General features: G+C 46.6%; 1 protein-coding gene and 2 long non-coding RNA genes across 10 annotated transcripts in view; 2 read left to right on the top strand and 1 right to left on the bottom strand.

Moving 5' to 3' along the window:
• Positions 1–2,437: 2,437 nt before the first annotated feature.
• Positions 2,438–8,041, top strand: LOC134173756 (uncharacterized). 2 transcript variants are annotated; one of them, XR_009968390.1, is made up of 2 exons: positions 2,438–3,416; positions 5,191–8,041. It is a non-coding gene; the product is annotated as an uncharacterized LOC134173756 (long non-coding RNA). The 2 variants fall into 2 exon arrangements; XR_009968389.1 differs by having other exon boundaries at positions 5,188–8,041.
• Positions 8,042–9,941: 1,900 nt separating this feature from the next.
• RAPGEF6 (Rap guanine nucleotide exchange factor 6) overlaps positions 9,942–24,340 on the top strand; it is a 115,680-nt gene continuing 101,281 nt past the window's right edge. For 3 of the 7 annotated variants that reach the window (XM_062638116.1, XM_062638114.1, XM_062638115.1), the window contains exon 1: positions 9,949–10,192. In XM_062638116.1, the coding sequence (XP_062494100.1) occupies positions 10,124–10,192 (69 nt within the window). In that variant the 5' untranslated portion in view covers positions 9,949–10,123. Of the gene's footprint in view, positions 10,193–24,340 lie in introns of all 7 variants that reach the window. The other 4 variants (XM_062638120.1, XM_062638118.1, XM_062638121.1 and 1 more) reach the window with 4 other exon arrangements.
• On the bottom strand, positions 10,321–11,408 carry LOC134173759 (uncharacterized). The gene is made up of 2 exons (XR_009968391.1): positions 10,542–11,408; positions 10,321–10,438 (listed from the first exon to the last, which is right to left on the bottom strand). It is a non-coding gene; the product is annotated as an uncharacterized LOC134173759 (long non-coding RNA).

Below are 24,340 nucleotides of genomic sequence, written 5' to 3'. Positions count from 1 at the left end.
AAGCAGTTTGTGAACAGCGCAGAGCCAGCACAGAGGCAGCAGAGGGAGAACATGGGGACAAAGCCCGAGTCTCTACAGGGGTGATGATGGCAAGTCGCTTGGATGGCTCCAGTGCTGAGACTGGACCACTGATGGTGGTCTCCTGAGCAAACACCCTCATTCAGAGGCTCTGGTGCAGGGACTGGGACAGGTCCCGGTGCTACAGAGGCGTTTGTGAATGGTGGCTCTTGGGGAGGGGACAAATGGGTTTGTGCGCTCGGTTTTCCTGCTGGAGACACTTTTCCCTCTGGAGAACCTCGCAGCGTTTGCGACGCTTACATTCAGCAATTCTTCTCTAATTACTTCCAAATTACAGCCACCAGCAATTATATTTTTCAATAGCTGATTGAGTGCTCTGAATCCTAAGAAATTAACTCCCCGATTTTCAAGGACTCGATTTATTAATAGCAGCCATAAGTAGAAATCTTGGCTAATTTTGATCACTACCCAAAGAGCAGAAAGAATGAGGGCTCCTGTTTGCATGTATTAACAATGGGACTGATAAAATTTGCTGGAGACCTTCTTGGGGAACAAGATAATTACAGCTGTGTGGTTTGTGCAGCAATAATTAATGCTCGTGGGCTTTATTCTCCAGGCTTGTTTTCCTTGTGCAGCTCCAACAGTTGAAGTCTTGATGTCTGTCGTTTCACACAACATCGTTCCGGGGCTGGTTATGCTGTAAAAGCCATCAGCCTGGAGGCACACACAGCCTAAATCTCCAAATCATAGCTTAAATCATAGGGTACTGCAAAGCAGGCTCTTCCTATGGAAACCGATACAGATCGGTGAAAACCAAAGGCTTTGAAGTGATTTAGTATGAACTGATTTAGGATCAAAACCAATGGCCCTGTCCTGGGCGAGCAAACCCTTGCTGCTCCTGGCAACTGCAGCTCTTCCCAGCCCTGAATTCCGACTCCCATTTTGAGGGGGAAGCAATCCTTGATGTAACCACAGCTTCTCAGCTGTGCTGGAGCTCACTGTCACATCCTTGTCTGGGTTTTCCCAGGCTTGCTGGCTGGGAAGCTGCTGACCCCGCTGGGTCGCAGGTTCCTGCAGCAGCTCTCCCTTTGGTCAGTGGCTCGGCAGGAGTCCATGCAGATTCCACCCAGGACAAGTCGTCAGGCTCAGCAATCCGGGTGAATTCCCTCTTTTCCAGAACACCCACAGCAGAGGCGGGTTTAGAGGACTTGTTCCAGCAGGAGTGCTTGCCCCTGCCTTCATCACCTGCAGCCAAAGCACAAGAGCTCATTCAGCATCTCTAATGAATCTGTGATGCAGCTGGTTTCCTGTTCAGTGTCAACTGAAGAGGCAGCTGAGCATCACCCTGAGCATCATTCCTGGAGCATGTGGGGTCTTGATAATGCAGCAAGGAAAATGCTTCCCCTGACAGAACCCTCCTGGCCCACTGTGTTGCCAACAGTTTCACTGCTGGAGCACCATCACTGTGGGGTTGTGCCACAGTCACAACCAGCTGCCTTCATGTTCATGGGGGCTCTGGTACCCAGCTCCACTCATGGTCAGTCAGACCCTGGCAGTGTTCAAGGCCAGGCTGGACGGGCTTGGAGCAACCTGCTCTAGGGGAAGGAGCAAAAACCCCACTTTGAGAAATCCCTCCCATGTGGGTAAGTGGCTGCAGGTTAAGTGGTATCTGTGTACTTCAGTGGCATCTGGTGTGGCTGGGCGGTGCACTGAGCCACACACTCCAGCACTTGCATCACCGTGTGATTCATGTGATCGTCTGACCTTCACCTCGCTGCTGTTCTGCTTTTATTTCCCCTGCTCCCAGCCACTTACAGTAAGGGACATTCTCCCTGTGGTTCACACAATGCTTCCTTTCATTCGAGGACTGCGAATGGGTGCGCTGGTAGCATTTTAAACCCCAACCAGGACAATCTTCTACTTGAAAAGCACAGGATGGAGGAACGCTTCCCTCTCCCCTCACGTTAACTCCAGGAGTTGCTGCACATTAGTCACAGCCTCCCCTTGGATGAAAGCCCTGCAACCCCTTGGGGTGGGTTTGCAGTGAAGGTACCTCCCCACGTTGTGTGCTGAAAGGAGAATCCTAGAATCCCAAATTTGAAGGGACCTCAAGGATCATCCTTGAGATACTGGCACATGCTGACAAGGTCACCTGAGCCTTCTCTTCTCCAGGCTGCACAGTCCCAGCTCTCCCAGCCGTTCCTCACACACTGCCCAGCCCCTGGATCATCTTTGTGGCCCTTCTCCGGACCCTCTCCAACCCATCCCCAGCCTTTTTGTACAGCAGGGACCAAAACCGCTCACAGTATTCCAGGGGCGGCCTGATAAGAGCCAAGTGGAGCGGGATAATGCCAGGTTTTCCAGGAGGCCAGCGCTGTGCACTGGCCCTTGCTGTACCTTCAGCATCCTCGGGTGTCTTGGCTGTTTGATGCATGAAGGTAAAAGAAAGCCTGGTGGTGTCTCAGCAGGAGCACCTCAGCTTTCCACTGCAGGAGAGCTTCTGGGCTATGGCAAGAGGCCACCACAGGCTCTAGGACACTGCTGTGCATCAAGATCCTCCACCATCAATCACATCTACTGCGCACCAGAATGGCTGTGGCGTTACCAAGGCCTCTCCATGGCGGGGAGGAAAACCACACCAAATGGAAGGAGAGTCATCTGCAGATCTTTAAGTTAAAAATAGGCAGGATTTGGTCTGCAGAAGACAGTTTGTTCTGTTGTGCTGCTGGCATCATGTGAGCAATGCCAAACACTTCTGCATTTGAAGACTAAAACCAAGGCACTGAAAACAGGAACTTTCTGGATACTCTGCATGCCTGAGAATTACTGGTTTCAGCGAGCTGCCTGATACCATCTCATCCATATGGTTGTGCTTGGGTGGGGGAACAAACATCTCATTAGCTCTGGAGGGTCATTAAAAGCCGGAGAACAGATCATAGGGAATAATAAGGATGCACGTCATCGTGCGAAGACAGATGATAAAAGCCTGTGACACCGAGTGCTTCAATGAGAGGGGACCCAACTGAGGAGTGTGAAGGAGCTGAGCACTTCTAAGGCTAATGTCAGTGGGAGCTGTTTGTAGTCTCCTCATGAGAACAAATCAGACCGACAGCATCGAAATGTGACTAAAAGCAGAGGATGATACAGGGAATTTTGGCCTACATAACTTCGCAATGAGTTCACCGAGCATTCCTGGCTCCCAGGCCTGGACTGAGCCTCCTAAACTGTGCAACACTTCTTTGCAATCAAATTATAGCTTATACACACACAGAGAAACACAGACACATCTGCAGGCACTGCGGAGCTGGGGTGATGCTGCTCAGCTGTTGCACCCGTCTCGGCTACAACAGCGATGCTCATGGTTGCAGAGTACCCTGGCACCAGCGAGCAAGGAAATGGTAAGAACTGCAACTCTTCCCCAGCCTTGGTCTTGATCCAAATGCTGTAATAATATAACTCATAGTGTTATATGAGTATAACTCATAATGTAACTCATAGGAGTTAAAAACCAAGTAGCATGGATTTGAGTGCAGAAAGCAGAGGAATAGCATGTCGGGTGTTTATTCCCAATTTCTTCATGTAGGTGATGGCCAGCTCAGACGAAGTCTAGACGAGGTGCCTGCTACTTGGCTGCACCAGAGGTTGTTTGTTATTTTTCCACATGCTCAGAGAATTACTCCGTTCTCTTCAAAAAAGGGGAAGTTCTGCAATCCTATTTACTCTGCTCTTTATCACACTGAACCTGGCTCCTCTCCGCATGCCCTGTTCTTTTCCTAGCTCAACACCGGCAGCCAAAGCCTTGTCCCCTTACAAATGTCACAGATACACAGCCCAGCAGTGGTGAGTTATGCAAGTGTTTGGCTTTTTGCCTCTGAAAATAGCTACTCTGGAGAAAAATACAAATAACCCTTGCATGTTCTCACCGGGTTATAACGGGTCACAAAGTCCCCACTGGTTGGGAAAACATCTTGCAATTTGTAGTTGTATAACTTTAAGTGGACCCCAACATTAATGAAAGAGACCTTAAATGTTTGGAATGAGAGATGCTAATCCGGCTGCTGATGCCGGCTCAGTGCTGGGGAGTTTCCATAGCAAGAGTGTTCTTTCTTTACAGTCTTCATCTTTATCTGTCCCCATTCTTTTGCCCCCCTCTCTTTTCTAATGGGTTTTGGCATGAGGTTTCCTACCACAAATGAAGCAAATCTTTCCGCTGAGGTTTTAACCTGATTATAACAACAAAGCAAATGCAAATGGGGCTGTCACTAGGCTCCAGATTGCCTCCTGTCAGGGCAGGTTTCCCCCCTGCCACCCCCATCTTCAGCTTTTTCAGGCTAGAGCTTGGACATCTGTATACTGTTGCTGGATACCTCCAATATCTAGACAGGTCCATATGCTCTTCTAGCTTTTGCCAGCAAAGTGCTGGGGCTGGAATCAAGTATCTGTAGGTTGTGTGTAGTAAAAATAAACCGGCAGAAGACAGAAAAGCATTTGATGAAAGAGCCTGGTTCAGACAGAGCTGTTCCGCTGCGGAATGTGTATCTGTTTGGGGCAAAAACTTCTGCCTTTGAGCAAACCAGCTGGTTTTTTATGTTCGATGGTGTTTTGTAACAAGTTTGAATGTTTTTGTCAGCTCCTGCTCTGTTTGATCAGACACTTGTGATAATGTTCTACACTATAACATGCCTGGGGGTGGGTTGGATGCTCTGGTGACTTGGCAAGAGTCAGAATCAGAGAGTCACAGAATGGTTTATGTTGAAGGGACCTTAAAGCTCATCCAGTTCCAACCCCTGCCACGGGCAGGGACACCTCCCACTAAAGCAGGTTGCTCCAAGCCCCTGTGTCCAACCTGGCCTTGAGCACTCCCTTCCATTCCTGATCCCACTCAGAAGAGTGTGGCTCAGGCACTGGATGGGCAGGCACCCGTTCCTGCTTCAGCTGAACCTTCCAAACAGTGGACAAGGAAGAGGAATGCCCTTCTGGATTCATGTCTGTTCACTTCTGGACATGGGAGGGAAATGAGAACAGACATGTATGTGTCTCAGGTCTATAGAAACAGCTTTTACTGTCCTCACTGGCAACCTTCAGAGAGTCTGTGTCAATGCACCTCTTTGTTTTCATAGAAACCTTAGTAAAGGAACAGCAAATAACCTGATTCACTCCTTGCTTTAGCAGATTGCTCCTAACTTGGGAACTAGGACTCCAGAAGCGATCCGGTGTGTGACTGGCTGGGAATTACCTGACACAACAGCCAGTGTGTGATGTTCCAAACCCCACTCTGCATCCTCAAACGTTAAATATTGGTTATTTCAGCATTTCCACCAGTCCTCCATGAAGCTTCTCCTGTGGATATCCCATAAAGTGCCATCAGCTGAGAGATGTTCCCTTCAGCTGGGAGCTAAGAGTAGGAAATCCTTCATGTCTCCACTCGGAGCTGCAGTTCAGTCTGCTCCAGGGAGCAGCTGGGGCTTGTCATCCCCCTCTCTTTGCATGTTAATGTAATCTTAAGACCTTTCAATCTCCAGGCTCACTGTATTCACAGTACATTCACACCAGCACTCAGCACCTTAGAGACCATCAAAGACGTGTGACAGGGATCATGAAAAGCAAGGAAAGTTGCCACTGAAGGTAAAGCATGAGTAGAGAAAGTGTTGTATCCCTGCATTTAAAAGGTGTTAGGCTTCCCACGTGCTTCAGTCTTGTTGATGAAGGCTGAAAAATAAGGATTTGACTGTTATGATGAACTCTAAATGCTTATGGGTACACGGCTCTCCAGTTTCACCCTTCAGGAAAATGCATATGTGGAAGGAAACGTGTAAAGAACAAAGATGGGTTTTAATTTCAACCATTCTGATAAAGCAGGAAAAGATCTCCCAATTCTCATGCTTCATTTCTACTGTTTACCATTATCCTCTGCACTGAAGCTCTAGGAATATGCACGATGGGGAGCTGTGCCTCCAAAGGAGCAAAAAGCAGTGGTACAATACAGAATGGGCATTCTTGGGTTTGATTTTGCAGAAGTGATTTGCTATTTCACACTCTGTAGGACATCATTTCAGGAAATGAAAACTGGAGCTGCAAAACGCTGGTGAGGCAGGAGGTGAATGTTCTTACCTGGGTGTCTGGGATGATCAGCCTCGTGCCATCTGCAAAGGTGGAATTTACCTGCAAAAGGCACACTTGCACCAAAGTGCTACCCCTTCCCCTCCCCGATGTCACACACTTTTACTGAACTATCCCCCAAATGTTCTACCCAGGAAGTTAATCACCACAATAAGCATAAATGGTAAAAGGGTCTGAAGAGATTCTTTCCCCTGGGGGGATCCCAGAACATTTTGTTTTCCTGTCCAGCAGAGAATGAATCTGCCTTCCTTGTGGTGTGCTAACCACACACTTAGCCAGTAGCTGTTGCCAATGATGTGCATGAATCTCTGATAAGGACTTTTTCCCCCCTTCCAAGCTAAGAAATTAAAAACAATAGCATTAGAGGAGAGGAAGGAAACTGCCAGGCTGGAATAGAACTCACGGGTACAAGAAACAGAGAGAACACATCAAACTGCAAGTAAAAACCTATTTCAGTGGATGATGATTATCTCTCTTTCCCACTGGGAGAGGGGAGGAAGCTGAGTTCTACCCTGAAGAATCTGGGGTGTGCACATGGTGGTGAAAGGCGTGAGATTAAGAGACATCCTTGGGAGTGTCAGAGTGAACCAGAACAATGGAGGGAACATAGCAGGAGGAGGAGATGTTCTTTGTAATTTAGCTGATCTCAAATTCACGGGTGTTTGAAGCAGAAACATTTAATCTCCTGAGGCTGCAGCTCATCTGTATAAATAGCCAGACACCTTCCAGTATTGTATCTAAAACTACAGATAAACTCTTACAACAAATGAGAACCTAAGCAATAAGCAATGATGCTTTATTTGGGCAGTGATAGAGTCCAGACAAAAGGGAAGCAAGTTTTCCCCTCTGCACAGGCAACAGGCATCCTGCTTGGCCACATCCTTTAATCCCAGCCCTGAAATTACTCTCTTGTGAAAGCTTCTTAATAGTGTTTAACTACACAGGCTCTACCACTGGAGGACAGCTGTCACATCAGTGAGCAGTTAGGAGCATGACACTCCTAACACACATTGTTCTCCAGGTATTTGGGAAAATAAACCAGGCAGCTAAAATAGCCCCTGCAATAACTGCAGCCATTAGAGCATCACCTACCCAAAATCAGGTATTTTTTGGAGCGAGGGAAGTCTTGTTTCACAGGTCACTTGAGCCAAGCAATAAAACTGGAACAGCAGCTTTGGTTCCTGCTGAGTACCTGTGTTTACTGCTCAGTGCGTGCCTGCTGGCTGATGCACCATAAATAAGACAGCTGTGTGCGAAAGAAAAAGGGATTCTTAGGATACCACTTTTATCCCTACACTGAATGCCCACTTCCGTGTTACTTTGGTTGTGGGAATGCTGAACAACTTGCCTAGGTGGCAGCATGAGTTACCTTCTGAACACCAAGGCGAGGATTTGAGTTACTGCAGATCCATGAGGACTGTCATAGCACAGATTTCAGTTTGCTTCTTATTCTAGTCTCCCATTAAGGTTGTTTTCCAGTCATGTGCACTTGGAGAGTACTGACTGATCTTTTCCATGAGTTTTAACTATAAAATGAGCTGATAAATTACTTGTTTTGCTATTACATCTCTTCTAGAAAAAACTAAACCAAACATGAAGCAAAAATAAGAGAATCTCTTAACACAGGATTCATGCTCCGGTTCCTTTCTACTTGCTTCTCCCCTGTTACGCAGGAGAACTTTTTCTGTCCGGTTTTTCATGTTGGGCTCCTGGCAGGGAATCGCAGAAGATTCTCACACTACTGGAAATAATATTTTATGTACTGAAGTTGAAAAAGGAGAACGTGTTCTGCCAAAGAACGAGTACAAACCCCTGACCTCTGCAGCAACAACAGACAAGATGCTCAGAAATGCTCATTTTACCACGGAAGTTCTAAGTAATAAATCAGTCTTGATAGACTTGATGGAACTGTGTCCTTAACCTGGCTGTCATTTTTGAGAGCATCCTATATTGTCTCTGCAGTGTAATGAGTTAGTGATGTCCTCAACATAAAAAGGACATGGAACTGTTGGAACAAGTCCAGAGGAGGCCACGAGGATGATCAGGGACTGGAGCACCTCCCATATAAAGATAGGCTGAGAAAGTTGGGGCTGTTCAGCCTGGAGAAGAGAAGGCTGCATGGAGACCTCATAGCAGCCTTCCAGTATCTGAAGGGGGCTTATAGGAATGCTGGGGAGGGACTCTTCATTAGGGACTGTAGTGACAGGACAAGGGGTAACGGGTTCAAACTGAAACAGGGGAAGTTTAGATTGGATCTAAGGAGGAAATTATTTCCTGTGAGGGTGGTGAGGCACTGGAATGGGTTGCCCAGGGAGGTTGTGAATGCTCCATCCCTGGCAGTGTTCAAGGCCAGGTTGGACAGAGCCTTGGGTGAGATGGTTTAGTGTGAGGTGTCCCTGCCCATGGCAGGGGGTTGGAACTGGATGATCTTCAGGTCCTTTCCAACCCGAACTATTCTATGATGTTAAGAATAGCAGCTTTTAACACTCAGGCTACCCCTTCCGCTGCTGTTGTGCCTGCAGTGATACCAGGCACAGCCCCAAGGGCCTACAGTTGAGGAAATGTCAGTTTTTCTTGGATTTGGGGTTGAAGGAAACACTAGAAATATTATAAACCGACTTGGAACCAAGTCCCTCGGCACGAGACAGACAATTGTGCCGTAAAGGGCAAGCGGTGAAGCGAACGGGAAGGAATAGCCGGAGAAAGGGAAGAAACAAACCCACTCTTGTTTATTCGGAAGGAAAGAGGCAACAAAGGGACAAACACAAGCTGTGTGCCTGCAGCTTTGATCTCCTACAGTTACGCATTGGACTCGGTGCAAGGAAGGAAATCTTCCGAGGCGTGTTTGATGCCCGGCTGCATCCTGGTGTCCCCAAGGGGCCGCTGACCAAGGGCTCGGGAGGACCTGGGAACCAGCACAGGGCCGCTTGAGGAAACCACAGGGGGCTTCTGAGCTGGAAAACCACTTTTATTGCAGGTTCAGATCCACATTGGCAGATGGGTAAAGCTGGATGGGGTCAGGTGCGGGGAGTCTGAGCCCCCCAAGACATGTCTGCAGAGTCACAGGCTTTTAGAAGCTCACGAATCAAGAAACTGCAGTCACTGAACCCCAGCCTGGTCTGGTCTGGAAGGGACCTTAAAGCTCCTCCAGTCCCAACCCCTGCCACGGGCAGGGACACCTTCCACTAGAGCAGCTTGCTCCAAGCCCCTGTGTCCAACCTGGCCTTGAACACTGCCAGGGATGGGGCAGCCACAGCTTCTCTGGGCACCCTGTGCCAGCGTCTCAGCACCCTCACAGGGAAGAGCTTCTGCCTAAGAGCTCCTCTCAGTCTCCCCTCTGGCAGGTTAAAGCCATTCCCCTTGGCCTGGCCCTACAGGCCCTTGTCCCAAGCCCCTCTCCAGGTTTCCTGCAGCCCCTTCAGGCACTGGAGCTGCTCTCAGGTCTCCCCTTCAGGAGCCTTCTCTTCTCCAGGCTGCCCCAGCCCAGCTCTCTCAGCCTGGCTCCAGAGCAGAGCTGCTCCAGCCCTCGCAGCAGCTCCATGGCCTCCTCTGGCCTCGCTCCAACAGCTCCACATCCCTCTTGTGCTGCTGCCCCAGCGCTGGGTCAGGGCTGCAGGGGGGTGCAGGGGGGTCTCCCTCGCACGCACTATTAGGGGACCCTCACAGAAGCGATGTTTCCGTGCAGTTACCGCACAAAATGACCCATTTCGGTGTTTCCAGCTTAAACCTAAACCCCCCCCCCTCTCCCGCCAAGCAGCGCTCCCAACGCGCACGCGGCTCCGTGCGCAGCGGCGCGGCCTCCGCGGGCCGCCGGCGCGGGGAAAGTTTCGGGGCGCGTCCCCGCCCCGCCGCGGCGAGAGGGGCCCGGCGGAGCCGCGGCTGAAGGCGCGGTGCCGGCTGCCGCCTTCCCGCACCGCCTGCAGGCATCGCCCCCCCGTCGCGGCCCGGCCCGGGGCGCTGCGGACCGGAGGAGCAGGGCAGTAGAATGAGCGCTCCTGTGGACCCCAGGATCAAACAGGCTTTGCGGAAGAAGCCCTCGGAGCGGACTCCGGAGGTGAGCGGCTCTTTGCGCCTGGTTCCCCTGTTTTCCCTTTGCCCCGTCCCCGTTCCGCAGCCGTCCCGCCCGGTGCCGGGTGCTCGCGGGCGGCACATGGCCCGGCTGGCGCTCCGGAACTCCGGACGTGTGCAGCGGCGTTAGTTAGTTATTTCTCCTTTCCAAAGTTGGACTTCTCGAGGCCAGCAGCCTTTTAAACACCCTGGATATGGGCACAGCGCGGCTGATGAGCTCCTTCGGGCCAGGCTGTAGGGAGAAGGGGAGGTAGAGCACTGGAAAGTAAAACCGTGCCTATTTCAGCCATGCAAAACTTATGGGAAAAGTGAGGGAGCTGCGAGGCTTTCCTTACCTGTGCGGCGATGCAGATTTAAACAAAACCAGGCTAATTATGCTTCAGACTTCATAAAGAGCTGCTTTTCCAGTGAGTGGGAGGGGAGAAATGTGCGAGCCTGGTTAGTTACAATAAAACGCGCTCTTCAGTGGGCTGCCTCCTCTGTCCCTTCCCCACAAGCTGTAATCAGCGTGGATTTAGGGGAATGGTAATGTCATTGCATTAATGTAATGGTGAAATACGTTTGATAGCGTTTGCATTACATGTGAGGCTGACTGGAGTTTGATGCTTGCTTACCCTGGCTGCTTCTTTATTTGTTCCCTTTGCTGTGATTTGTTGTTTTCGATGCACTCACGAGTCAGTGGTATGAAAAGATACGCTCTTGAGTTTGTCCCTTTGAGACCGGGAAACATCTGTTCTCCCTTGGTACTTCATGAGAGCAGAATGTCCTGCCTGGGCTTCCTTATAAGTTAATTATCAAGAGGCTACTTGGGGAAGCGGAGATGGGTTCAGAGTGTGTCCGAGCAGGACAGAGCCCCCCATTCCCCTTCAGTTTCACTCGTGTGAGTGAAATACATTCAGTCCCAATGTGTACTCGCCTTGGGATATCCGGTATGTTTGTCCTCATGTCTCCCTATATTAATGATGAGGCAGTCTCCCTGCTCTGTTTTCTTCCTTTTATCACTCCCCTCTTGCTTCAGCCCTTCTCTTCTTCCTCTCCAGCTGTACTCCTCACGTAGCAAAATTCCTGTGCTTTGCAGTGTTGGGCAACTGGGTTCATCACAGCAGTGGCATTCAGTCACCAGCATACCGTGCTGGCTTGTCAGCCTTTGACTTTGGGAACAGGTAATCTGCTCTGGCCTGAAACATCTGCCCACTGCTGCCTCCTGCACTGCCCATGTCTCGTGGCTCTGTAGGGCTTTTTGTTCTTTATTTCTTCCTAGGCATGACACATTCCCCCCACCCAGCAACTGTAATGGATGTTTTTTTAGGGTTGTCGCCTTATTTTGGCTAAAACAGCCTTAAAATAAATATTTTGCTTAACCTTGTAATAGTAACTGTCAGACAACATGATGCGGAAGGTGTCGCTGACCATGGCAGGGGCTTGGACCTGGATAAGCTTTAGCATCCCCTCCAAAGCAAACTATTCTGTGGTTCTATGATGCCCAGCTGCACTGGACTGTGCTCGTAGGTTTGTGTAGATCTGTGCAGATTCCCACTGAGGCTGACATCAGGGCTGGATTTGCCAAGGTATCTCAGTTGTGTCGCTGCCTGTGGCAGGGGTTGGAACTGGATGAGCTTTAAGGTCCCTTCTACCCAAACCAGGCTGGGATTCTAGGAAAAAAATAAGTTTTTATCTTCTCTAATCTAACTAATGACACCTCTAAGATGATTTAAATTATCTTAATTCCCTTGTAAATCTGAGCCTTTGTAGCAGGAATCTCGGGACCCTGCATAGCGAGACTACTCATGATTAAAGTTAAAACTCAGCAAGGTTGGGTCCTCTGCTCTTGTTGCCTGTTGCTCTGTGGATACTTGCAGTCAAACCACTTTTATTTCTTGGGGTGCCTTTGTTTATATACCTTTAGCATTCCAGGCTGCATTTGGGAGTCCCCATTCTGCATCCGTCCTACCTGTTCGGACACAAAGCTGAAAATCAAACCCCACTGTGCCAGATTTCCCAGGCATACGCTCGGAGCTGTGCTGACAGATGGGTATAGGGTGATGCGGGGACCAGAGCAAACAATTGCAGTGTAGTTTTTACATTCATTTCTTTATTTTTAACCATACTGAGCATCCAGACTTGTCAGCTCTCTTCTTTACGTTGCAAGACATGGGTCAGGGAGGCTGAAACCCGCTCAGCACAGCCCAGCGGGGTCAGACCCCAGTTTCGGGTGTCCCAGCACAGGGTGTACGAGTTGGTGACTCCTGTCCTCAAGTATCCAGTTGTGCACAGGCAATAACTGTGGCTTCATTGCTACCCTCCTACTCTCATAGAAAGGCCTCATCAGCTCCTCCCACATGGAATCAGCTGCGTGGGGCACTTTGACTGCATTCTTATACAGGAAAACCCCCCCAAATTCCCTAAACCATGGCTGGTATTTTATGATAAGCCAACGCTGCTTGACCACATGGGTTTCAGTTGCTTTCAGTCCCCTTTTGCCCTCTTCTCTGTTTGGATCCTGGAGTTTATATGAGCAGTTTACCTGGGCATTACAAATTACAGGGTTGGGGCTGCACTGATTAGTAGCATGGTCTGGTGCTTCATACCCATCATCTGTAGAGCAGCCTGGAAAAGTACAGATAAATAATCCACACATCAAATATCGCTTCCCAGTGGTACAATTATCCACGTGACTTTGATTTTTAGGACCTTTCTTTGACAAAATAAGAGGGAGATATTAGAATATTCTAATAATTTGCCTCTTTTGGGAATGATCTCAATGACTTTGCTTGAGTGAAATATTTCATTCTTGATGCTACAAATGTTTTTGTTTGGAAAAAGCTGTGTTAGGGCAAGTTTTCAGTGTTGTGGTAACATTCCACTGTTTGCTAATTGGTAAAGTGTATAAGCTATGCATATTAGACATGTACACACTTGATTTTGTTTTTTTTGTTGTTGCTCAGATACTTCATGTGTTATAATCTGTAATTTATTTGCCGATGGGGGGGTATTTTGATGAACTCCCAGAGACTGTAGCTAACATTTAATGGTATAAATGTGTTAATGCAATTACTCTTCTGTTCCTCCCTTTGGTAACTTCCATTGGTACTTGGGACCTGTTGGTTACGTGGACTGAGTGTGACCGGATGCTGCCACTGTATGAATCTCTCTGCCTGTCTCTCAAGTTCAGCCTGAAAGTGCAGAATTGGCGAGGGCTCCCTCAGATGGTACCTTTGATAACAGATTATCCTAACAAATCACCTTCTGTGCACACTGGCTTGTCAGATAGAGGAAACCTTCACGGTAAATCGGGCACTTAACTCATACCTCTGTTTGAACTGCAGGATTTCATACTCTTGTTTGCTATTTTACTATCTGCATTAGTCTTCTGGGGTGATGCTGCTGGCTGCGTGGTGTTAAATGTGTCAGTATTTACAATGCGGATCCTCTTTCTTGCAGGTTGGGAATATGGGATTTCGTTACCTCTGTGAGGTGTTGCAGCTTTGTCTTGCACATCATTCCACCTATTTCTTGTCACGGGGGGCGAGGGGGATAATTACATTAGTAATTCGGGAGTATTTTAATGGTAGGAAAGCGCTGTTTGAAGCAGTAGGAGGGAAGGGCGAATGCATATGGCACCATGTATGCTCTCATTAAAGTTTTAGCTTTTTGAGGCCCAGAATTCCTTATCTGATCCGTACACAGGCTGTGATGTTAGTTTTTTGGGGAGTGGTTTAATGCCTACCACAGATAAGGTCTCTGTGACTGATAGGGCAAAATAGCAAATGATTATGCTCCTTTTCTTTCTCTTTCCTCCTTCCCTCCCCCTATGAACATGCTCTCTTCCAGTCTGAATTCATCCTTTTCCCAACGTAGGACTTTGTTCTAGACAGTATTTCCTTTCCGTGGTTCAGAGAGCTTTGCCTTTATTGGACTTCAAAGAGTTAGAGTCTATTTTTATACTGTAAGCTCTTGTATTTTCCTAACTTTGCCTTGTTTCAGTGATCCTTGATTAATGCTAATTCAACTTTATTTGGCAATAGCAGCTCCTCCTTCTCTTCCTGTTCCCCTTTTATTAATCCAGTGGAAAGAGGAAAAAAAACCTCATTTGCACAGTTGTGACACAACGGGGTCTGCTCTTCGGAGTGTGTATGTGATGCTTCTTGACGGCTTCTATATAGAGAAATAGGTCTGCAACGGATCTAAATCATGCACAAATAGTACATTGATGGGCATTATAAAATGGCTGTAATAAATAAAATAAATGATTGCTGACAGCATAACAAAGGCACTCTTGTACTGGAGCACAGCTGAGCCAGACAGAGGAGAACATCTGCTTCTTGTTTCCAGAAATAACTGGTATTTTCAAGTGGGATTTTTCATCCTTTTCAGTGATTTTCTGTACACTCAGTAGGTGAAACAGGGGATTAGCCTGGGTTAAATCCATTGTTCCTGCAGTGAGCCTTTAGGTGTTGATGTAGCAACGGTGGTGTTTTGGGCTGGTCGTTAAATGTACTCAGAATTGTGGAATCACTGCAAAAGTCTTGCCTTTATCTTACAGCGAAAAGAAGTTTGTATTAAATGAAGTTGCAGATGCTGGGTTGTATTTAATATAGATTCTTTCCTGTTAGTATGTGGGCCTCCAAAAGAGGGAAAGAGGAGTGATGGAAACTTGACTCCTGCCATAGTTTTCTACCAACCTCTACTTCTCTCTACTTCTAACCTTTCTGCTACCTAACCTCTTACATTTTCACCCCCCTTTCTTTGTTAGTGATACATTGCTTTATAGCTGATGCTCTCTAAGACTTTGTTGTGCAAGTAACAGTTCTGGAGCTCAAACTGAAGATGACCAATAGATTGTTCTATAGCTCTCTGCTGCATCAACAAGGAGCTGACCAGTGCTATAAAGCTCTTATGCTTTACCTGGGAGATCCTTGGTTCTGTCTTCGCATGTGGCTGTGCCTGGAAGTTGGAAGAGAGCTTTAAAATCGATGTATTGGTTACTGCTGGGAGATAACCCAAGTGATGCTTAACATGTACTGACATGCCTGCGACTTACTACTAATAAATTCCTGGCTGGGTCGTTGGGCACCTTCTGAGTACAGAAGGGCAATGTGCATATGACAACAATGATTATTTACAGTTAGAGGAACATAAAAGCCTGTCGTATAATTACGACTACTTCAGAAGCGGTCTTGTGAAGGCAGCAGTTACAGGTTTATTTTTGCTCTGTATGATTGAAAAATCAAATGCAGAAAGTCGGTTTTAGTGGCAGAAATGCTAAGTAACTGCAGCCTTAGAGAAGGACCTGAGAGTGCGCTGCCTCTCAGACACCCTGTTCGATCAGCATCTTTCTAAGGCCACGAAAGACCCAGAACTGTCAGGATTTCTTAAATATTAGATTAGTCTCTTGGAATAAGATGTGCTGTAAAGCTTTTTTTCTTTCTTTTTATAGCAATCTGGTTAAATTAAAGCTCAGAACAGAGGTACCTGAGGACTGGCACCTTGGATGTTGCATTGGTGCCTGACAGCTCTTCAAATAGTTCGGGTCTTGCAAGCACAGTACAGGTTTTCTTCTTAATGAAGCAGGTCCTGAAGTTCTTCATTACTTTCAGTGAAACAGTAATGAACCTCCTCTCTTCTCCTGCTCTTCCTGCCCCATAGCTTTCAGCTGAAGGGAAAACAAAACCACAGGGTTTTTTTCCATGCTTATTAAATGGATGTATTTAAGCTCCCAGAGGATTGTCGGACAGGCCTGGGAGCTGTGGGAGAGCTGTGTCTCTTCCCTGCCAGCTCCAAGAGTTAGGAAGCTTTTAGAGCTTATATTTCTCTCTGTTTTGTCGTGTAAGAGTGCTTTGGCTGGGTAGTTGTCTCATTACTCTATTTCTTAATACAGTGTAGAATTGTGAGTGTTCATGTCAATTAGACCTGTGGTTTTCCTGTAGTAAAACAGCCAAGCATGCAAATCCTTGTACTCCCTCAGTAAAATGCTCCTTGGGAGTTCCTTTTCATAAACTCTGTTTGCACCTTGGTTTTGGAGCTGAGCAAGAATGATGTTGTTCAGTAGACGTGTCCCAGTCTTCTGTTCCTAAAGTTCAAGTAAATACCAATCGATGCGTGTTTGGTCAGTCTTACTAAACATCCCTGGGAAACCAGGGCAGGTTAAACCTGGTGAACCCCTCCCTGAGACCAGGCAGGGTCAAGACTCTTGTGTGGGTAGTTAAAATCAGTGATAATGCGTTATTTGATTGCAGTTGTTTTCATTGCTATGTGGATACAGCTCCACTCTTGTGATGTACAGTCAATTCCATAGAATCCCAGGCTGGTTTGTGTTGGAAAGAACCTCTAAGCTCATCCAGCTCCACTCCCATACCCTGGTCAGGGATACCTTCCACTAGAGCAGATTGCTCCAAGCCCTATCCAGCGTGGCCTTGATGTACCTGTTTCTTGGCCAGAAGCACTCATCAACCTGGCATATGTATTGGTACCCAAATAACTCAGATTATCACTAACTGGAACCTGCAGTGCAGCCCACTTTCTGAAGGTGAAATCAGCCCTAAATGAGTTTCACTTAAATGAAATCCATCTGTTGTTTTACATGAACCAAAATACAATATTGGAGCATTTACCAGGTTTTAACCAATATTAATATATGTAAATACTCAGCTGCGAGGGCTTCAATGTGTGTCTTAGGAGGGGTGTTTGGTTTGGTTTTGGCCAGGTTTTGGAGCTTGGTTTTGCTGTGCTTTTCATTCACAAGACCGAATGTGTCGCTCAGAATAGTCTTTTGATTACTTGTGTCTCAGAGACATACATAACGTTGTGTTGAGCCTTGGACAAGGCACCACATTGGCAGAGGGAGGGCTCCTGGTTTGGCTGTTCTACTCTGGTTTGGCTCTTGGGCAGCTGGTGTCCATCTGGAATACCTGCAAGGAAACTTTGCTAGGGCTTTGCAGGAATAAATGTTTCTTCCAGCTTTCTTAACAGTTGAGGCCTGTTGACTTCGGTCAAATATAGATTCATGGTTCCAACCAAATAAATCAGGTTTCCAGGGCACTGTTTAACTTCGAGTATGTATCCTGGCTGTACTGAAGTGGCATTGACAGATAGGTTTTCTCTTAAATTTAGAGGCTGTCTAACAAAGTTTCCTTGTTCAGAAAGTCTTATGTTAAACAAGTAGAGAAAATAGCATGACCATCGGGTGAGTTTTCCTGCTTTTAGAACCTGTATCCATATAAATCCATATTGTGGTTGAGGATGTCAAAGACTGTCCTGCAAAGGAGAATTTGGGCATGAGTGAAATGAGTTAAACTAGGGCAGAAACAGAAACGTTGTGATGCTTAAGGTGCCCTGAGGTGGGTGTATGAATTCTCCTGGTTAATTATATTTGCAAGAGCATTATGGGCCAAATCTGCCCAAACAACCCCCCAAAACCCCTAAATCCACAAAAAAACCTTCCCCAAAGCATTTTCTTTTTCACCTCTCAGGGTAGGTCAAATACTAAAGAAAGTGAACTGTAATAAAAACTCAGGAAAGTAAATTACACTGAGCTTTCATCGTTCATCACAGAACATAGTGCTAATAACCTGGGAACACACGGTTCTTCCATCTCATAGCTGTGACTTCATGGTTTCTGATCTCCTGGCAGCCCAGGTCCAATCCAGGGTTTTTCCTTGGTTAAATAGGTGTCTAGTGCTCACATCATTACAGTGTGAAGTACTCACTACTGCTGGAGGGGTCCCAGAAGTTGGCTTATTGGAACTGGTGATTGTCACATTGGTTTCTAAAGCATCTGCTTTAACTTTGGGTCTGTGTAGAGCCACCGGGGCTGCATTGCTGCTGTTTTTCCTTTGCAGTGGCTGCGTGGACCTGATTCTCTAAAGCAAACATCTTGGTACCCACTGGTGTGAATCTCAGCACGCTTTCCTGTCCTTTTCCTCTTACCTGTTCTGCTCGGAACCAGCTGTGTTTGATGCTTTGTTTTCAGTTCCCAACCGCTGCTCTTTGGTCATGACTAACGCAGATTCCTTCATGTGATGTGAAGTCTGCTCTGCAGAGCATGGCTGTATTAAAGAGAAGATCAAATGGCAGCGCGCTAACAGCTCTGCGGACAATGGCTCGTGTGCATTGGCATTGTTTGCAGAAAGTTCAGGGCTTGTGCTCGGTGAGTCACCAAGCTGCATGTCAAGGTGAAAAGCCCTTCCGCCGTCCTGGTTGGTCTATGGGATGTAATTTCCAGTTCTGAGTCATTCCGATGAAGCGCTGAGTAGGAATGTGGTTCTCTTGTGGGAAGCAAGTGGATGGGCATCTTCAAGCATTGTCTTGGCCTTCTGGAAGATGTAGTGCTCCTATCTCAATGCGTTAGTCCTGCTTAAACAGAGTGTGTAGTTAGGTGTAGCTGAGACAGAGCTCCAAGTCAGAGCCTTGGTTTGCCTGAGGAAGGACACCAAAACTGATGAGCACAGTTGTGTGCTGCCTGGTTGTGTGGCTTCAGCACTTCTCGTGTCTCATACTCGGTGGTGTTGTTGAATCTGGACATTAACATTAAGTATAATGAAAATAGAGTGTTTGTCTCGCGTGTAGTTACACACAAAAGTCAGAGGCTGTTGCTTCATCTTACTTGCTCCTGCTTGTTGGGGTTCATTGAAGGAAGCAAGGCCACAACAAAAGAGTAACAAAACATTTTGGCTTTGTAATTTGTGTGTCAGTGTTGCTTTCTATGACTGTTCTGTGTCTGTGTGTGCGTACCTGTAGGCGTCTACTGCACACCTCATGGATATGACTTTTTGGGATCTCTTCTGGGAGATACATGGTAATGGTAGTGATGTCTTCACACACCTTCCCTCTGGAAGAGCTGTCTTTGGCCTAAAAGAAATGCCCTTGAGTATTTTATGTCATGCTTTACTATGTCCAGAGTCCGGTATGTGTAGGAACTGCTTTGTCTGAACCCCCTGTTACCAGGTGTGATTTGATCTCTTTTTATTGCTCATTTTGTTTTATGTTTTAAGCTTCTCATTCTGATATAATCCCAGTACAGAGAGATACTCTAGCTCTGGTTTTATTAGCACTGTGCCTGTTGATTCAGTGCTGGGTGTTGGTTAAAGGCATTTGAGAGTCTGGAGATAATCAAACATCTCTGGTGCCTGTGAGGCATGCGGTGCTAAAACCTCTCACTGCCTTGTGCTTTTGGTCTGTCTCGGCAGCATCCCTCAGGTGATGCTCATGCATCTGGGAAGAGCTTCTGTACCACGGCTCACCTCTGCAGGGGGTTCTGGTGGTCCCGTGGGGCTTGCTCTCCTGGGCTGGTCTTTCTGGTGGCCTCTGCTTTGACTTGGGCTGTGACAGTGCTGTCCTGTATCTGCCTTGGGATGCTTTTTCTCTGTAGCAGCAAGCTTTCAGGGGGCTTAGTGGGATGTCCTGAAAGGGATGCACATCCTTCCTGCTCTTCTTATTCCTATTTTGTTCCAAGCAGCTGGCTTTAGAAGATGCAGTCGGTGGTTCTGGGGTTTTCTGGCCAGTCCGTACAGTTGTCAACAAGGCTTTTGTATCTGGGAGGTTATTGCAAAACAGGAACTCACTGTTTTCACTGCATCGTTGTCAGAATGCTAGGAGCTCACACAGATAGTATTTAAGGATCTTTTTCAAGCTGTTGGCCTAAGTAACTGTAACTAAAGAACAGAGATCAGGGCAGCTTGCTTTGTGATAATCACAGTAAATGTGGGATTTAGGGCTCAACAGATGTGATTTTGCAGACTAGGTCATATTATTATTGATCTAATGTTTTGAGGCTTAGTTCTCTAAACTGTTGGGGTAGGGTGAACCTAAGTTTAGCTTCTAGGAGGGTGAAAAATGACTTTGCTGTTACAAAGACTTTAAATGCTACAGAAGAGCTGTTGGGATCGAATGTGCCACAGTAGTTGTCAGCAAGCAGGTAGTGACTGCAGCATCTCATTGTGCTCCGGTCTGCTGAAGTCAAGCTGGTCATCAGTACCTGTAACTTCCCTGCGTAGAGCTCAGTTTGGTTCTTTACAGAAGGCAGTAAGATTTCATGTGAACCTTAAACTGTGTTAAAAGAGTAAATGAAGTCGGAGAGAATCAGGGTGGCTGCTTCCCAGGGATTTTCCAGGGAGCCAAGGAAGTGGTGTTGCCCAAAGATTACTTTTCCTATTCTTGCTTCCAATTACTGCTCCTGAAAAACTGGTTTTTCATTTTAATGGCAGCTGTGACAGCTCCGAGAGTGAAACCAGAAGTTATGATGGAGTCCTGGAATTCTTTATTGGAATTTATTTCCTTCAGCATATACCTTTCCCCGTGCACTGGGGTCATGCACTTAGCTTCATCTGCAGAATAATTTAACTGAAAGCTTTCACTGCTGAGTTAAGATGTAAAATGTAAGGTAACGTATTTGTAGGACGCTGTTTTCTGTTGTATTAACTGAATTTAAGCAGTGAATTTCAGGCACTTCTGAGGCAGTGAGGGTGTGTTTTGCAAAACTGTTAATCTAAGCTAAAAGTGCCTTGTTACTGACCTTGCAATAGGAACTCCTTGGAGATACTGGGATAGTGAGGAAGGGCGAGAAGAGGGTGTGGAAGGAGGTGGGAGAGAACTGCGAGTACACTTGGCATTCCGGAAAGTTACCAAATGGAAGGAAAATACATTTCTCTCCTGCTTTTGTTCTCCAAAACTGCAAAGGCTGGAGGGCAAGAAGTCAGGACGAGGAGGTGTTACATTCCTCAGAGAAACCATATTAAAGCCCCAAAATGCTGTATTGAGTAAAAAGGGCATCATGAGAAAAGGCTGTTTTTTGAATAAGAACATCTCTTCAGGTATTACACCCAAACTGGTTTCATATAAGCTTTGCAGAGGAGTTTCTGTAATGTTTCTCCTGACAGAGCTGATTCTTATGTCACTTCGTGTAAGGACAGCTGGATGTCTGTGCATAGTGCAAATGGGAAGAAAATAGCACTTGGTCGTAATGAACTTGCATGTATATGTGCTGTGGGAGGACACTGGGGCCAAAGTGCCCAGCTATTGTCACTTGTGGCCAGGCCCCTCTTCTGAGGAGCAGAAGGAAGGAAGCCACATTCCTTGAAGCAGTTGGAGCATCCCCGCTGTGCTGCTGTTTCAAACACTGATGATGTTCGGCTGGTGTTTGCCCCATGACTGTCTAATAACCTTTGTATGCAACTGTACGTGTGCTTCCATCACAAGAGTGTAAAGAGGTGGGCATCTGCAGGTGAAAACAGCTCTCTTGGCACTAAAAGGTGGGCCATGATATTCGTGTCAATGGCCAAGGTGGCACCGGCTTCCAAGGAGCATCCTGGATAAACTGCTCATGCTAGTATTGCCAGACAAGCAGTTTCTAAGACAAGGAGGTCTTCTTGTTCCAATGACCTCAGGCTTAAAACATCGAGGGTTTTCCTTTGTTTGATGAAACTGTGATACACCCCTCTTCCTCTTTTGATGATTGCAGTACAGTATTTGGGAAATACCCTTCATTCAGGGGAGCAGCACAAATTATTTACCATTCTGCATCTGGTTTCTGTGGGCTCCTCAGCTCTGCTAATTCTTGGTTAGCTTTTAGCCTGTTCAGAGGGGCTAGCAAATTCTTGCCAAAAAAACCCAAAAATAACTGCCTTAAGGGGTTCTCTCGGTAATCTTTGTGCCTGATTAAAGCACTGATGTTTAAGCAGAATGGTTATTAATGGGCCTCCAATGTTGGTCCTTTTGGTCTGTGGGGAAGGAATTCTTGCGATGGTGTTGTGTTGAGTTGAGGGCACATAGAGTTGGGCTTTTTGGCCAAATATGAATTCCTACGAAGAGGTAGTTGTAATGTTTTTCACCTTGTCAGTTTGCATTGGAAAGAGCATCTGCCTTAGTAAACTGTATTGTGTATTTAGTATTACAAGGTGATGGAGTCATTTCTGCTGTTGCATATTGATTCTGGGAGGGCTTTTTATGCTCTTGTCACAAAGGGTTATGCTTGCCAGATAATGGGGGTTATCTAGGGAGGATATTCTACTGAAATCTGGTTTACTTTACCCTGTGTTCTCAGGGTTCTGTGTGACATTGTCCAGTCTTAGGCTGCATTGGTTTGCCGAAGTAGAAGTGATCCTTCCAAGTGTTGCAGAAGGAGTTTCTGTTCCTGTTTCCCATTTGAAGTAGGAAGGAAACTGTCAGTACTGTGTTAGACTATTGAACTCCCATCAAATACATCTGTTGGTTCCATTTGTGTTGGGTTGTAAGGCTTTCTCCAGCACAGTCTTCCATGGATGCTGGTTTACATGATTTGCAAGGTGCTTGGTGGCGTCTTCAGCACATGCTGGTTCTTCCTAACCGATGGGCAGTCTTAGTACAGAAATGGAGGAGCATAATCCCACTGGTGTGATCATTAGGAAGGATCTCTTTGCTTGCGTGTCTGTGCTAGCCTACCATGGCAGCAGCATGACTCCTGTGCTGTTGGGTTGCTCTTTTGGGTGGAGTTCATGGCTCAAGAGAGGAGCTTCGTGTTGTTTTTGTTCCCCCGTGTACACAGTGGCTAAAAGAAGAGGATTATGGTGTATAGCAGAGCTGTAGTTACAGATGTTGCATAACCAGTCAGAGTTGATCACAGCCATAAAGCTGAGAGCTTCCATTGCGCTTAATTTAGGTCTTTCAAATCCAGCAAATAAGGCTACATAGAGCTTAGAGGTAATGGAGTTCAGTGTTCAGTATCATGAACAGTAACGTTGCTTTGAGTTTTCAAAACCTCGTGTCAGACTTTTGTTTCCTTAGTGTATTTTTACCTGAAATAATTACATAGCTCTTGCACTTGTGAATGCTCATGTAATAGAGCAAGAAGCTTTTGTTGATGGGTCTTCCACTCCTCCTGGCACTCATGCGGAGTGCACCTCCCAAGTCCTGCAGTGGAGCAGCTGTGTGAGTGAGCAGTTTGTATGCTCTGAGTGTGCTGCTTTTCAAGCAAACACATTGCCAAGCTGTATCAATGTTCAGTATTATTGTGTAAAATGACTGAGCTGCAATACCGGATCCTTCTGTTTCTCCCGGGGCTGGGATCTAGAATGTATGTGCTCCATATCTGCAGTCACAAGCACAGCTGTCCAGAGATCGTGGTGGTATAATCTTCCTTTGAAGCATTCTGCTGTTGGGTCCAGACTTTGCCTTTCATCACCCAGTACAAAACTTCTTCTTTTATGTGAGCTGATGAGTCAAAAGTCTGAGTCTTAAATTAATGCATTGCATTGCTGCCTATAAACCTGACTTTGATACTGAGATTAAGTTTAGTATTAGGGTTTTTCCCCTCGTCTTCAGTGATTAATGGTAGTCTCGCTCTCTGAAAGCACAGGTCTTTTTAGATGAAACGCTGTTTTTGTTCAAAAGCAGGTTTGTTATACCTCCGTAGAGGCTGTGGTTGGCTGACACTGGAAGGGTGAGGTGCTGGAGTAATCTCTGGCACGTTGCTTTACAAATTAGTGTTGATCATGGTTTCGTAGGAATGAGAAAGTTGAGATTGGCTTGTGTTGGGGTTGTATTCAAAGGTAATTACAGTCTCTGAAGTTCTTGGCCTCGCTAAGGTTGGAATTGCTGGTTGGAGTACAAGAGGTTTCCATATCACCTATACTACAACCCAACTGAAGCAGCCCGTGTCTCACCTGTAATCAATCAGTATTGTTTTGATTCAGCCCAGAGGTGGTGAGCGCAGTTGCTCTGCATCTTGTCTGTAATCCTATGGATGTTAGTCATGAAGGTTGGATGCTTTGGGAAGCTGCGTGCCTGATGGGTAGCCTGTGGGATTTGGAGCTAGAAATCCCTGAGTAACATTATCATCTCGTGGTTGATTCAGCTCCTGCCAGCACACTCATCTGTTGTTTCTCCTAATGCTGAGGCTGCTAATTTTCTTTAATTAGAATTACTTCCTTTGTATCATTATACATCAGTGATCAATTGTAATTACTCAGGAAGCGCAGAGGTATATGTACCTCTGATACTTCTGTTGCTTTGAATTCAAACTTGAAACCTGTTAACCTCAGTATATGAATATACATAGACTATAGCTCCTCAGGTTGGATCCCTAAGCTTCCTTGTGGTTTAGGGCACAGGTATGGTTGAGAAATACAGAAACAGATCTTAAAGCAGTGGCAGAATGCAAGTT

This window comes from Pezoporus occidentalis, unplaced genomic scaffold, assembly GCF_034315485.1.
Source record: "Pezoporus occidentalis ecotype Australia unplaced genomic scaffold, CSIRO_AGI_Poc_V1 ctg55, whole genome shotgun sequence".
NCBI lineage: Eukaryota > Metazoa > Chordata > Aves > Psittaciformes > Psittacidae > Pezoporus > Pezoporus occidentalis.
This window is presented reverse-complemented; position numbering and strand designations above follow the sequence as displayed.